Genomic DNA, 11,232 nt, shown 5'->3' on the forward strand with positions numbered 1-11,232 from the left:
TCCCCGCCCGGAGCCCGCCCCGCTTCCCGCCCGGCCCGGCCCGGCCCGGCCCGGCCCGCTCACTTCTTCTCCCCCTCGAAGAGCAAGAAGGACTCGAAGGCCGGAGGCGCGTTCATCCCGCCACCGCTTCCGCTCAGCCTCGGGTCGCCGCGACGTCACTTCCGCCGCGCGCGTTGCACGAGTGACTGCTGCGCCCCGACGCCCCGCCCCCCGCGCGGAGGTGCTGGAGGAGCCGCCTCCAGGGTGGAGAATTTGCGGGCTCGTCCTGCTCCGGGGAGGTGTGGCCCGATGAGGGCCCGACCTGCCGCCCCTGTCTGATGAGCCTGAAGTTGGTTCCTTATTCCCGGTTGCCAGTTCCTTTTTCAAAGCTAATCTAGGCCCAATAAAAGCTTGTTATCAATGAATTACACGTCCTACAGAGACAGAATGTCACTAGCTAGGCAGACGTACTAATTAATATGTAAAGTAATACCCTGCATCCAGTACAGAGCCCTAAGGGCAGCTCAGATTAGGATGGGATTAGGGGCAAAATGCTTTTTGGGCCACCCCAAACTCCCTCTCCATGCCACTGGGGGACTGTCCCGAAGAGCCTGCCCGGCCCAAAGCAGGGTTGGGCTGTGCCAGGCTGCCAGCTGGTAGCCCCCTGCCCCCATCCACACTGTGCTAGGTCTAGTGGCTCGAATAAGGAACTGGCTTTTGGGCTGTAAGTATGGCTAGAAGTCCTGTTTGGGCCACCCCACGGCACGCCTCTCTGACACCTGGGGACTCTGCTAGACACATGTGACCAGAGTCTTGCCCTGTCCCGAGCGCAGTTTGTTCACGCCATGCTGCTAACTAGCAGCCCCTCCCCCCACACCATGCCAAGTGTCAGAGCTGACCTGAGCAGGGTGTGGGGCCCAGGGCAAATCAGCCCATGTGGGGCCCCCACCCCCGCTCCAATTCCCCCGGACCTGATAAAGCTGTTTTATTAGATTTTTAGTACTGGCCCAGGCCAGACTCAGCTTCAGGGCTGAAGCCAGAGCTGAGCCACCACCTGCTACAGGCCTGGGTGGCTTGTGCGTGGGGGAGACCCATGTGGCTTGAGGGGTGTGGGAGACACTATGCAGCCTGCCCTGCCTCCTTACCACCTTCCCCAACCCGTTCCCCGCCAGCAGTTGAGGAACTGCTTACCTTCATCTTTGGCTCTAGCTCCAGCCCCTATAGCCCCAGGGCCCAGAGCTGCTGCTACTGCTTGTGCGTGGCTGGATTAGGCCAGGACCACCACTGCTGACTGCCCTAATGCTGGAGCTGGGGCAACCATGGAAGGCAAGTGGTGGAGTGGGGGGGAGGTGGCAGGAGGTCAGGCACAAGCATAGGCATGGGGTGGGGGGTAAAGAATGGGGACCTGGCCCTTTACCACTGCTCTCTCTCCCACAGCAGTTTGGGGGATGAATTTAAGATGATCCTCCAGTAATTAGATTCTACACAAGGAAAATAATAAATTAATACTTTTCCTTGTATAGAATCTAGTGATTGTGGGAGGTGGAGGTAGGTATTTATATTTCTGCTTTAAATACCAGTCTTTCATAGCTAAGTAATAGTTCATTAAAATAATCTTTTCAATCTGAAATAGTTCTCTTACAATAATAAATGTTCCTTTTTTACTCATCTTTAAATTATTGATTCAAAGTCATCTTGGATAACTCAGGACAGATGAAAATGGAAGTGCATCAAAGAGACCAAAGTGCTACACATGCTGGTCAGCCATGGGAAGGAAGTAGTAGAAAGGGTTATTGCTCTCCAGCCCTCCCTGTGCTAAGCCTGTCCCCATCACCCCCAGAGGCTTTGCCTGAGGGTGCAGCAGGCAGGCAGTGAGGATGCAGATGCTGGGTGTCATGATACAAGATGCCTTTATTGTACATTCCCATACAGAGCACCTGCGCCGCGTTGTGCTGTTGTGCAGTGGTGGGGAGGGCGGCGCCAGGGACACCCCATCACAGGCCTTCGCTTCCAGAGGCTGCAGTCACCCAAGTAAGGAACACACCAGCCATGGCCTGGCAGGCTCTGGCCACAGCCCATGGCACGCAGCAGACAGACTTCCCTCTGCCAGGTGGGTGCCCTGTGCCGGTGGCATTGGCAGTATCACCTGCTGGCACTCTGGCTGTGTGCACAAGGCAGCAGTGCTTCCATGTAAGCCAGCAGGCAGCCAGCATGGGGAGGAACTGCAGGCTGTGTGCAGCAGCATGGCAGCGCAGGGCAAACAGCAGCCTGGCTTGGCTGCTGGCCTGAGAGTATGACACAGGCAGCAGTTTGTAGTGGCCCTGCTACATGGTCTGGGCACTTGTGCAATGGCTGCCTGAGGGACAGGTGGTGCTTGGTATATCCCAGGATCCCCAGCAGCCTCTTTTCATTGCCAGCATGGGCACAAAACACCAGAACCTGCCATCAGTGACTTGGATGCAGGGTGGGCCCAGCTGTCACAAGAGAACTCCCATGGCCCTATATCCTCCTCAAGGACAGATGGGGAAACTAAGGCAGAAAGCCCTGACTCTAGGTGTTCCAAGATCCACCCCCTCCACTCCCAAGTGCTCCTAAAAGCTCCAGAGCGCCTTACCCAGGATGGATGATGCTGGGAGCAGATCTCTAGAGGTCTGACTGAAGAGCCTCTTCCCCTCCCAGCCTCTCTAATCTGCAGAGCTCTCACTTCGTGGCCAGCAGGATTCCTTCCCTCCCAACCCTCCTGCCCTGCACCGGCAGGTGAGAGACAGCATCTGAAGTGCTCTGCTCCAGCACCATTGAGCCTTGCCCATGCTATGTGACACGCTGCCGGTGCCACAGAGGGCCAGGCCTCTAAGGGATGCAGGTTATAAAGTCCTGGTGGTCATCAGCATCCATAATAGTGTGCAACCTTTCTCCAGGGTCTCAGCAAACGATCTCCAGCCACCTGAACAGAAGAGGGCATGAGCATGTGGACGAGGGTGCCAGCCCCACTTCAGAGATGACGGATAGAGGCACAGAGAGGGGTCATATGATTTGCCAATGGTCACACAGTGGGTCCAGGGCAGAGGAGCAAAGGAAGCCCAAGCTTCCCGATCCTCAAGCCATGCCTCATCATCCAGTCCTGCTTTTCTACCACTGTTTTGGCCTGTGCCTGATTTCTGGTTTTGCTGCTACATTGAGACTGGCTGGGTCCATTTGACCATGGAGATTCAGTGCACAAGGGAAGCAGCTCACATATAGGGATGCAGTGTGGCACCAGATGGGGTTTGGGCACATGCATGGGTGTTGGTTGACAGATGATAACCAGAGACACCGTAATGCCAGCCTGGTGGAGGGGAGATGAGGGCAATTCCATGCTACCAACTGAGTGAACCAGCACACACTGATCCCACACTCGACTGACATACATCACTAACGAGGGCACGAGAGGGAGGGGGGAACAGATTCCATTCAGTAATGGAGACACTAAGCTAGCCGAGTCCATTACATGACTTTCTGAGTGGCAGGGCAAATGTGCGAGCAAGAAGTCAGCACGAGGAGATTTCCCCTTTGCTACTTCATCTGGTGTTGGCAGCTCCCACAGACACAGCCAGACTGCACTAGCGTGAGTGAGAGCACATCCCTGCCCTGGTGGACTGGCTCTCGCCCAGGCGGTCACGTCTGCAGCTCCACAAGGCAGTTCTTGTCCTTGTTGGCAATGCTGGCCTTACGGTGGGCATCCTCGAGGTCCTGCAGCACGTGGAAGAGCCTGGTAGGACCATCCATGTTTTCTGGGGCTGTGAGGGACGAACAAGCAGAGGTAACACCCGCAGTTAAATTCCTCTTTCAGCAGCAGCTGCTGCCAACTCACCCATCCCCGAGGAGGGGGTGCCACTGCCTGGCCCAGGGGCTGGAGAGGCAGCTTTTGCTATATCAAGCTATCTAGCAACTATTCTCTGACTAAACTCTAAATTTTCTGTTTTTTGAGGTAAAATGGGGTTTGCAAGGAAGCAGTGTCTTTTATGAGGTATAAGTGCTGCCTTCTCTGAACAATACATTTTGCTCAGAAAAAAAAAAAAATCCAGTACTTCACACCCATGGATTCAGCCATGCTGATGCGGGCCCCCAGGGAGCTGTACCTCTGTTACCTCATGTCTCCATGCTCTGCTGTGGGCAGGGCTACTTGGCTGGACTACATATCCCACCATACACACCAGCCACGGGCGCTCATAATCCACCTCCCACAGCCATCCTGGGGGCGCATGGCCAGTAGAGGAACCCAGGAAGCCAGTGTAGGGCTTCTAGCTTATACCAGCAGAAGGGCCCTCGTGCCTAAACACAAGCCGTGTGGACTGAACAGTGGCAGGAAAGCCTGCTAAAGGCCAACCGCCTCCTAAATCCATCTATGTTCTTCCACCTGAGCCCATTGCTGTGGCACTCGGGGATGGCCATGGGCCTTCTGTAAACCATGTTCACACAGTGAGATCACTCAGGGCCTGATCTAGTCAACAGGAATCTTGCCACTGCCTTTCACAGACTTTGGGCAAGGCAGCACTGTCACAGCAACGTAGTACCTTCACTTTGGCTCAGGCCGTTTTCCCTTTTCTCCAGCATTAACTCCTGGTACTTTTCCCTTTGGATAATAAGAAAGAAGAACTGAGTTTCTAAGTGCAACACATACAATGGGCTGATTCCCCTTGTCAGCTTGGCTTCAGCCTTATTCAGTCCTGCAAGACACTACCAACAAAGGGAGCTGGAGGTGTCCAGCACTGTGCAGGGTGGTCTGTCTGCTCCCCTGGCTAGCTTGGGGCATACAGTGGCTTCACCTAAAGACTGAGGCGCCATTTCAGCCCCTTGCCCATCCTCCTTCCCCACGTTCTCCCGCTCTACTGTGGCAGTCCAGTGGGGTCACAGAAAGGCGAGGCCAGCCCGGGCGTTACAGGGACTGAGAAAGCAATTTGTGGAGGAGGAAAAGAGAGGAGTCCCATCATCAGGGACAGGTACAACCAGGCACTGCACAGCAGTGCTGGGAACAGTCCTGCCTGAAGGATGCGGGGAGATGAGCCCTCATAGGACCTTATGATTTCTGCTTTCTGGACTCACCCACCTGTTTCCCCCCAGGGCACCCCATCCATCGTCACAAAGACTGGTGCCCACAGAGCATGATGTGCACCGCCTCCACCCCATGTTACCACAGCCCATGGGACTGGTGCACAGAGCCTTAAACGAGGCCCAGGCCAGTTCCAGCCTGAATGGGACAGGCCACCGGATAGCACAGTGCAGGCAACTCTCCTCACCCGTGGCCCCAGGACCGTGCAAGCTGCTCTGTGCTGATCATCCCCTGCCCACTGCTGATGATGATCCCCAAGAGTGAATGCATGGCATGTGAGACTCACCCCACATGTACATCCTCCCAGGCACCCACTTGTACAGTCCTAGTCCCGCTGTGGGGATCAGCTGCCTCACCTCATCGCATCCCTCACTCCAAGCAGATGCCTGAAAATCAGCTGAGACTCTAGGTCTGGATCCAAGGGGTCGTTCCATTCCTGCAGCGTGACTCCGTGCCGGGTTTTATCACAGCCCAAACCTAGGAGGCCAGTGAAAGCCAGGAGGTTGGTGTCACATGTGCCGCTGGCAGGACAGAAGGTAGCACTGGAGATAGACCCACACAGCCTGCACACAGATCCTCAAGTGGCCTGGGTGTCCACCTTCCCTAGGGAGCTAGGTTTTATATCTCTGTGCCTAGTTCACCCTCCACCTTATTCTGACTTAGAGATGGGAGAGTCCCATAGCCTTGGTAAGGTGCAATTTAACACACCACAAGCCCCAATGAAAGCACCCCCTCAAGCCAAGCATTTTCCACCCCCAAAGGCAGACCTCACAGCATCCCCATCAGCCAGGAGCTGAAGGCATGGACAGGCTGGGTGACCTACCCAAGATCCCATGGGGACTCAGTGGCAGAGCTCTGGCAGAGACCCCAGGAGTCCTGCTGCTGTCCCCACCAACTCATTCATCACCCTTTGCAGACAGCAGGCTGCAAAGCACAGTACCTGACTTGTCCTTCTGGTGGCAGCAGCTCCACTTATCTCCTCTGAACACACCCGGGTGATACGAGCACAGCATCTCCGTGTTGTTCACGCAGGCCTTCCTCAGGGCTGAGAGCCACTGGTTCAGCTCATTGACACACTGCAACATGGGCAGGGGGCTAGGACTGGAGCTGGGGGTGGGGTGTGGAGCTGTGCAATGCCAACCCTGAACAGCCTAGAGCCCAGAGCTCCCACACATTGTCCTTGCACCCAGCCCAGCATGCCTGCTGCCTCTAGCTCTGGCCCTTGTGTCAGGCAGCAGCTCCACACTGCGGCACCTCCTCCTGCCCAAATATTCCCAGGCTGTCCCTGGTTCCTCAGAACCATGGGCACGATGCATTGCTTGAGCTCCCAGGCTCACACACTCGTCTGGTCTGACTGCCCAAGCTCCTCTTTCTCCACTACCCATGGGCACACCCCTACCCCCTCCACAAAGGCACCTGCCTGGTGGCAGTCCCACCTTGCACTGCAGATAGGCTGTCTCTGACTGCCCCGTCTCGTCCACATAGATGATCTGCATCACATGGGAGTTGCCAAAGCTTTTCTCCTCCACCTTCTCGGCCGCCCGGATGTTGGACAAGGTGATGAAGGAGCTTTTCTGAATGGCAGCCCAAGGCAGGGGGCAGAAGCATTAGAGGGAAAGACAGGCGTGACCTACCAGATCCAGATGGCCATGGGTTCCTTCCACTGCAAGGACCACTTGGCATAGGCTGTGAAGCCTTTAGACCTCCATTGCCTTTAGACCTCCAAGTGACAAGTTAGCTAGTCCCACCTCTGAGGCTTCACATGCATACTGCCCATCCCCCTTTATATCCCATGTACACTGTCTCAGAGCTAGGGACAGTTCAGACCCATTTCACAGATGGGTGAATGAAGCCTAAGCCCTGCTTCCAGCTGCACCCATCCCCACTCCAGGCTGCCAAATCCTTGCACTTGCCCTGCCAGGTCTCACAGGGGAAAACGTGCCCCCTCCAACCCTGTCCTGTGTGTCCTCAGGGGCTCAGTGCCCTCTCAAGAGGTCTGTGGGATGCTGGAGTAGAGGCAGCATAGAGGTGGGGGCTGGTGCTGAGGGCCTCAGCAGGAAAGTTTCTCTCTCTCTACAGTTCAGGCAACACCGAGCACCAGGCCAAGAACTGCACTTCCCCAGTACAGACCAGAAGAGACTGATCCAGAGGCTGACTGCCAAGGATGGGTCAGTCCCTGACACCATATGCCCATCCAGTCCCAGCTCACGGCAGACCATGACCTCCTACCCCTGCCCTCACCTTGGAGCTGGGTGTCTTGGCAAAGCTGAGGGCTTCACTCGTGAGGGAGAAGTACAGTTTCTTGAAGGATGAGGACATGAGCGGCCCTTTGCCTTTGGTCTTGTGGATGAACAGTGGTCCTTCCTTCACAATGAGGGTCTGCAGGGTCAGTGCCTTCTGCAGGTCCAGCTCTGCAAATGACAGACCCCAGGGCTGATGCTCCCAGAGCCAAGAACCTCCTGTGGGAATGACAGCTGCCAGCCTTGGTACCCCTGGGCCTCAGAGCAGTGATGGGCATGGAGCCGTCACTCCCTTCTTGCAAACAGGGACACAGGGCAGGTGACCCAGAAAATCAGAGGCAGCCCCATGGACTGGGATGAGGATGGAGGTCTCCTGCTTCCCAGCTTAAGACCCTCTCCACTGGCTACACTGCCCTTCTTATAAGGCATGGGGAGATCCATCTGTGTGCCATGTACCCAACTATCACCATGTGGACTAAACAGAGTGACCAAGTTCCAGCCAGGGAACACTTTCACTTCAGGACGGGGGACCACCAGCAATGGCAAATGCCCCTGAGCCAGCCAGACCCAGTGTGGGTCCCTGGACAATCTGGCTTCAGGAGGCTTATTCACCTTCCTTCTCCTCAATGTCCACGAGCTTAGTGATGAATTCCTTCATGTGGGCAACACCCTGCTGGATGGTGGGTTGCAGAGGGGCCATCCATGCCTCCTTGGCCCGGCTTGCTGCGGTGTCCATGTTCCCAATGGTTTGGATTGCCTGGCACCAAATGAAAAGGCAGGGCTCATGGCATGCCCAGAAAGCAGCCAAGGTGCCTTGCAGCCATCAAAGAGGCTTGTACACTTTGGACAAGGCTGGAGCAGGGCCACACCACCTGGCACTGCAGGACTCCAGGGAAAGAACCCAGCAGCATTCCTCACGGCAGAGAAAGGGGCTCTTTATGGAGCTGAAAGGACACAGGCAAAGCAGTTCTCTGCCTGTGTAACTGACTCAACTGGTTTGAGATTCCCCCCCTGGAGGCCTCTCCACAGAAATTTCGCCCAACCATGGCATCTGTAGGACGGGGTCCTTCAATTGCTGGGGGACCCCAAATCTACTCACTGCCCAGGAGTCAGTGCCCAGTAGTCACTGCCCCATCCCCACCCATGAAGGCATCCCTCAGCTCGCCCAAAAGAACACGCAGCCCTGGGGCATGCTCACAGGGACCCCAGTGGTCCCCAAGGCACAAGACCCACCCCTCCCACACACACACACATGCTGACAGTGCATCCCGGGGCTCACCTTAGCCAAAAGCAGCAGGGTGCGGCTGGTACGGGCATCTGCGTGCTTCTCCCGCAGGTGAAAGAGCTTGGGGGACATGACGGCTGGGGAGAAGAAGCGGAGGCTCAGAAAGCTGGTAACGGCGATGAACTTCACGTTCTGTGGGGAAATCACTCATCAACACTGATGTGCAAAGATAGGTGCGTGTCCACGCACACGCACACACAGACATGCACTGGCATAGGGCTCCACTGCTGTTAGTTACCATCTGTGCAAGGCAGACCAGAATGGGACCCTCCAGAGCCATCAAGGCCTTGAGACATCTCAAAATGCCGCAGAAACCCTCCAGTGTATCCACCCAGCCCTACAATGCAACCAGCTCTGGGGTGGGGGAAGGTGCCAGCTGTTTATTAGGACTTGGGAGAATCCTTCCTCCTGTATAAGCTGCAGGAGGGGAATTCAGGGAAGGCAGGATGTCATTCCAGGGGCCAGAGGGAAGTGGGCACTGAGGTTCATGCCCCTCTCCTTCAAAAGGCCCCTCAGATCCTTCACAATCATGAGCCGCTAGGATTGGAGGCGGCTCCCACAGCAAAGATGACCCGCTTTCACTGTGCTGTGGACAGTTCTCAATTGTCATTCTGCAGAGCTGCCACGGGGTGTCGCGGGAGCTGCATCTCACGCTCCCCACGCCCCAGGTCTTCTCTGCTCATGGGTTGGACCCCGTCTCTATAACAAACAATTTCCCCTGGGGAAAGGCAAGGGCATGGTGCATATAGGAGCCCCTAGCCATGGTGCATCTGGGGAAACAGCGTGGCTGGGAAGCCCAGCCCAGAGAAAGGGATGAGAGCACAAAACAACTGGAGTACAGCTTCTATAGGGCACCACAAACAGGTCTCTGCATCTGAACCGTTTGGGTTTTCAGGTGTCCTCCTGTTTAGAGTCTCTCCCACAGGGTCCCCCAGGGAGTTATGGTCCCTCTGGCAATGCTGCAGCCTTCTCCTGCTTCCCTGCACTGTTCCACACCAGACAGACCAGGCCCAGAAGCACCAGTCTACTAACCTTGTGCTTGTTCTCGGGGAAACGCTCTTCCACTCGCGTGAAGAGCTGCCGGAAGGTGGCACGGATGTTGGCGGGACACATCTTCACTGACTTGGCAATGGCGGCAAGGAGCTCACCCAGATAGGCCTGCAAGTGCTGGGAGCTCTGCTGGATCACCTCACTCTCCGTCTGGATCCGGTGCAGCCCTGAGCACCTGCCAGGGGCCAGACAAACGCACTCAGGCAAGACTCACTGTGGGCCCAAATGCTCTCAACTGCTGCTCAGCTGGGGGACAGTATTACCATCCCACATGCTTCAGGGCTGACTGGTGAAAAGCTGGGTCAGGAAGGATTTTTCTTCCATCCTGCACTGTGCTGGGTACTGCACCACTGGTGAATGCAGGGGGGCCCAAGAGCCCAGCCCTAGCTGCTGAGAGATGCAGGCCACTGAATGGGCAGTGTGTGGCAGCTGCTGGGTGCACCCACTTCTAAGTCACCATGTGACCCCACAGTGATTTGTCTGCATTCAGAGGCACAGACACCATATCTCCACTGCACAATGCAGCATAAGGTAGGAACACCTCTGACCGAGCTAGCTTGAGCACTGGAAGCAGTAGCAGCATGTGAGCCTGGACACCACACCATAATAAATTTACTCTTCTTCCCAGCAAGGCTAATTAACATCAGACTAATACAGCTCTCTAGCCTCTGGTGCCTGCTCCACAGGAGCCATGCCTGTGCCATATAGGGTGACATACACAGAGATAGGAGTGGGAGCTCCACCTTCCCAGCCACAGATCTGGAGCTCTGGACTGGCCTGAATGTCAGCCCTCTGGTGCTACTGGGCAACATCCTCCAGAGGTCCACGGTACAGACAGACAGAGACCTGCTGGCTGGTATTTATGCATCTATGCTACTGCTCTAGGTAGCAGAGTGTGGCTGCATGCGAGATCCAGTGCCAGGGATGAGTGGGGACATCTGACATTAGCAGGGTGGTGCCAAATGACCACTCTGGGCCCCCAGACTGGTCCTTCAAAAACATGGGCCAGATCTTATTTGCACCAGATTTATACCACTGTTATTCCTCCTTTACAGCCATGTGAGAAGATGATCGGGCCCCTGGCAGGCGGCAAGGAGGTAGGCCCAGTGCCTGGGACCAGGGCTCAGGCTGGGCTGGCAGTTGGCATATTGGTGTCTCAGCCCTTGGGGCTGAGCCCCTGCCCCTTCCCCCTCCTCTTTTCTCTGCTTTGACCCCACACAGGGAAGCATGCTGGGCTGTGACACTTGGCTCAACCCTTACCCAACATCTTTAATCTCCACCTTGCTGGGGTCCAGCTCCACATACTTCTTCTCCTCAAAGACACGGTTAATTGTTGGCCCCAGGATGCTGTGCAAATACTGCATCCCTGCTACCTGCGTGAGATAGATTGTGATGTGAGCCACGCACCCACAGGCTCACCAGGTTATACACACATACACACAACACACTTTCTCTCTCTCTCTCTCCCTCTCTAGTATGCACTTCAGCATCTTGTTTCTCTATAAGACATCCCATTTGTTTTTAGCAAGCAAAACCTTGAATCCCTCAGGTAAGCCTGTCTCTCTCCTCCCCTTCCGTTGCCACCACAG

The 11,232-nt window shown here is 55.8% G+C and overlaps 2 protein-coding genes across 2 annotated transcripts in view; both read right to left on the minus strand.

The window, feature by feature from the left end:
- POLR2J (RNA polymerase II subunit J) overlaps nucleotides 1-181 on the minus strand; it is a 10,054-nt gene extending 9,873 nt beyond the window's left edge. The window contains exon 1 of the mRNA XM_019511326.1: nucleotides 64-181. Within this exon, the coding sequence (XP_019366871.1) occupies nucleotides 64-116 (53 nt within the window). The 5' untranslated portion in view covers nucleotides 117-181. The remainder of the gene's footprint in view (nucleotides 1-63) is intronic.
- A 2,909-nt stretch (nucleotides 182-3,090) lies between these two features.
- Nucleotides 3,091-11,232, minus strand: part of LOC109293499 (ras GTPase-activating protein 4-like) — a 72,601-nt gene continuing 64,459 nt past the window's right edge. The window contains exons 12-21 of the mRNA XM_019511473.1: nucleotides 10,904-11,016; nucleotides 9,626-9,818; nucleotides 8,588-8,725; nucleotides 7,921-8,065; nucleotides 7,310-7,479; nucleotides 6,505-6,642; nucleotides 6,009-6,144; nucleotides 5,425-5,545; nucleotides 4,533-4,591; nucleotides 3,091-3,755 (exon numbers count right to left, since the gene is read on the minus strand). Coding sequence (XP_019367018.1) covers nucleotides 3,634-3,755; nucleotides 4,533-4,591; nucleotides 5,425-5,545; nucleotides 6,009-6,144; nucleotides 6,505-6,642; nucleotides 7,310-7,479; nucleotides 7,921-8,065; nucleotides 8,588-8,725; nucleotides 9,626-9,818; nucleotides 10,904-11,016 — 1,335 coding nt within the window. The 3' untranslated portion in view covers nucleotides 3,091-3,633. The remainder of the gene's footprint in view (nucleotides 3,756-4,532; nucleotides 4,592-5,424; nucleotides 5,546-6,008; nucleotides 6,145-6,504; nucleotides 6,643-7,309; nucleotides 7,480-7,920; nucleotides 8,066-8,587; nucleotides 8,726-9,625; nucleotides 9,819-10,903; nucleotides 11,017-11,232) is intronic.

This window comes from Gavialis gangeticus, unplaced genomic scaffold, assembly GCF_001723915.1.
Source record: "Gavialis gangeticus isolate Ggan-Ray unplaced genomic scaffold, GavGan_comp1, whole genome shotgun sequence".
Classification (NCBI taxonomy): domain Eukaryota; kingdom Metazoa; phylum Chordata; order Crocodylia; family Gavialidae; genus Gavialis; species Gavialis gangeticus.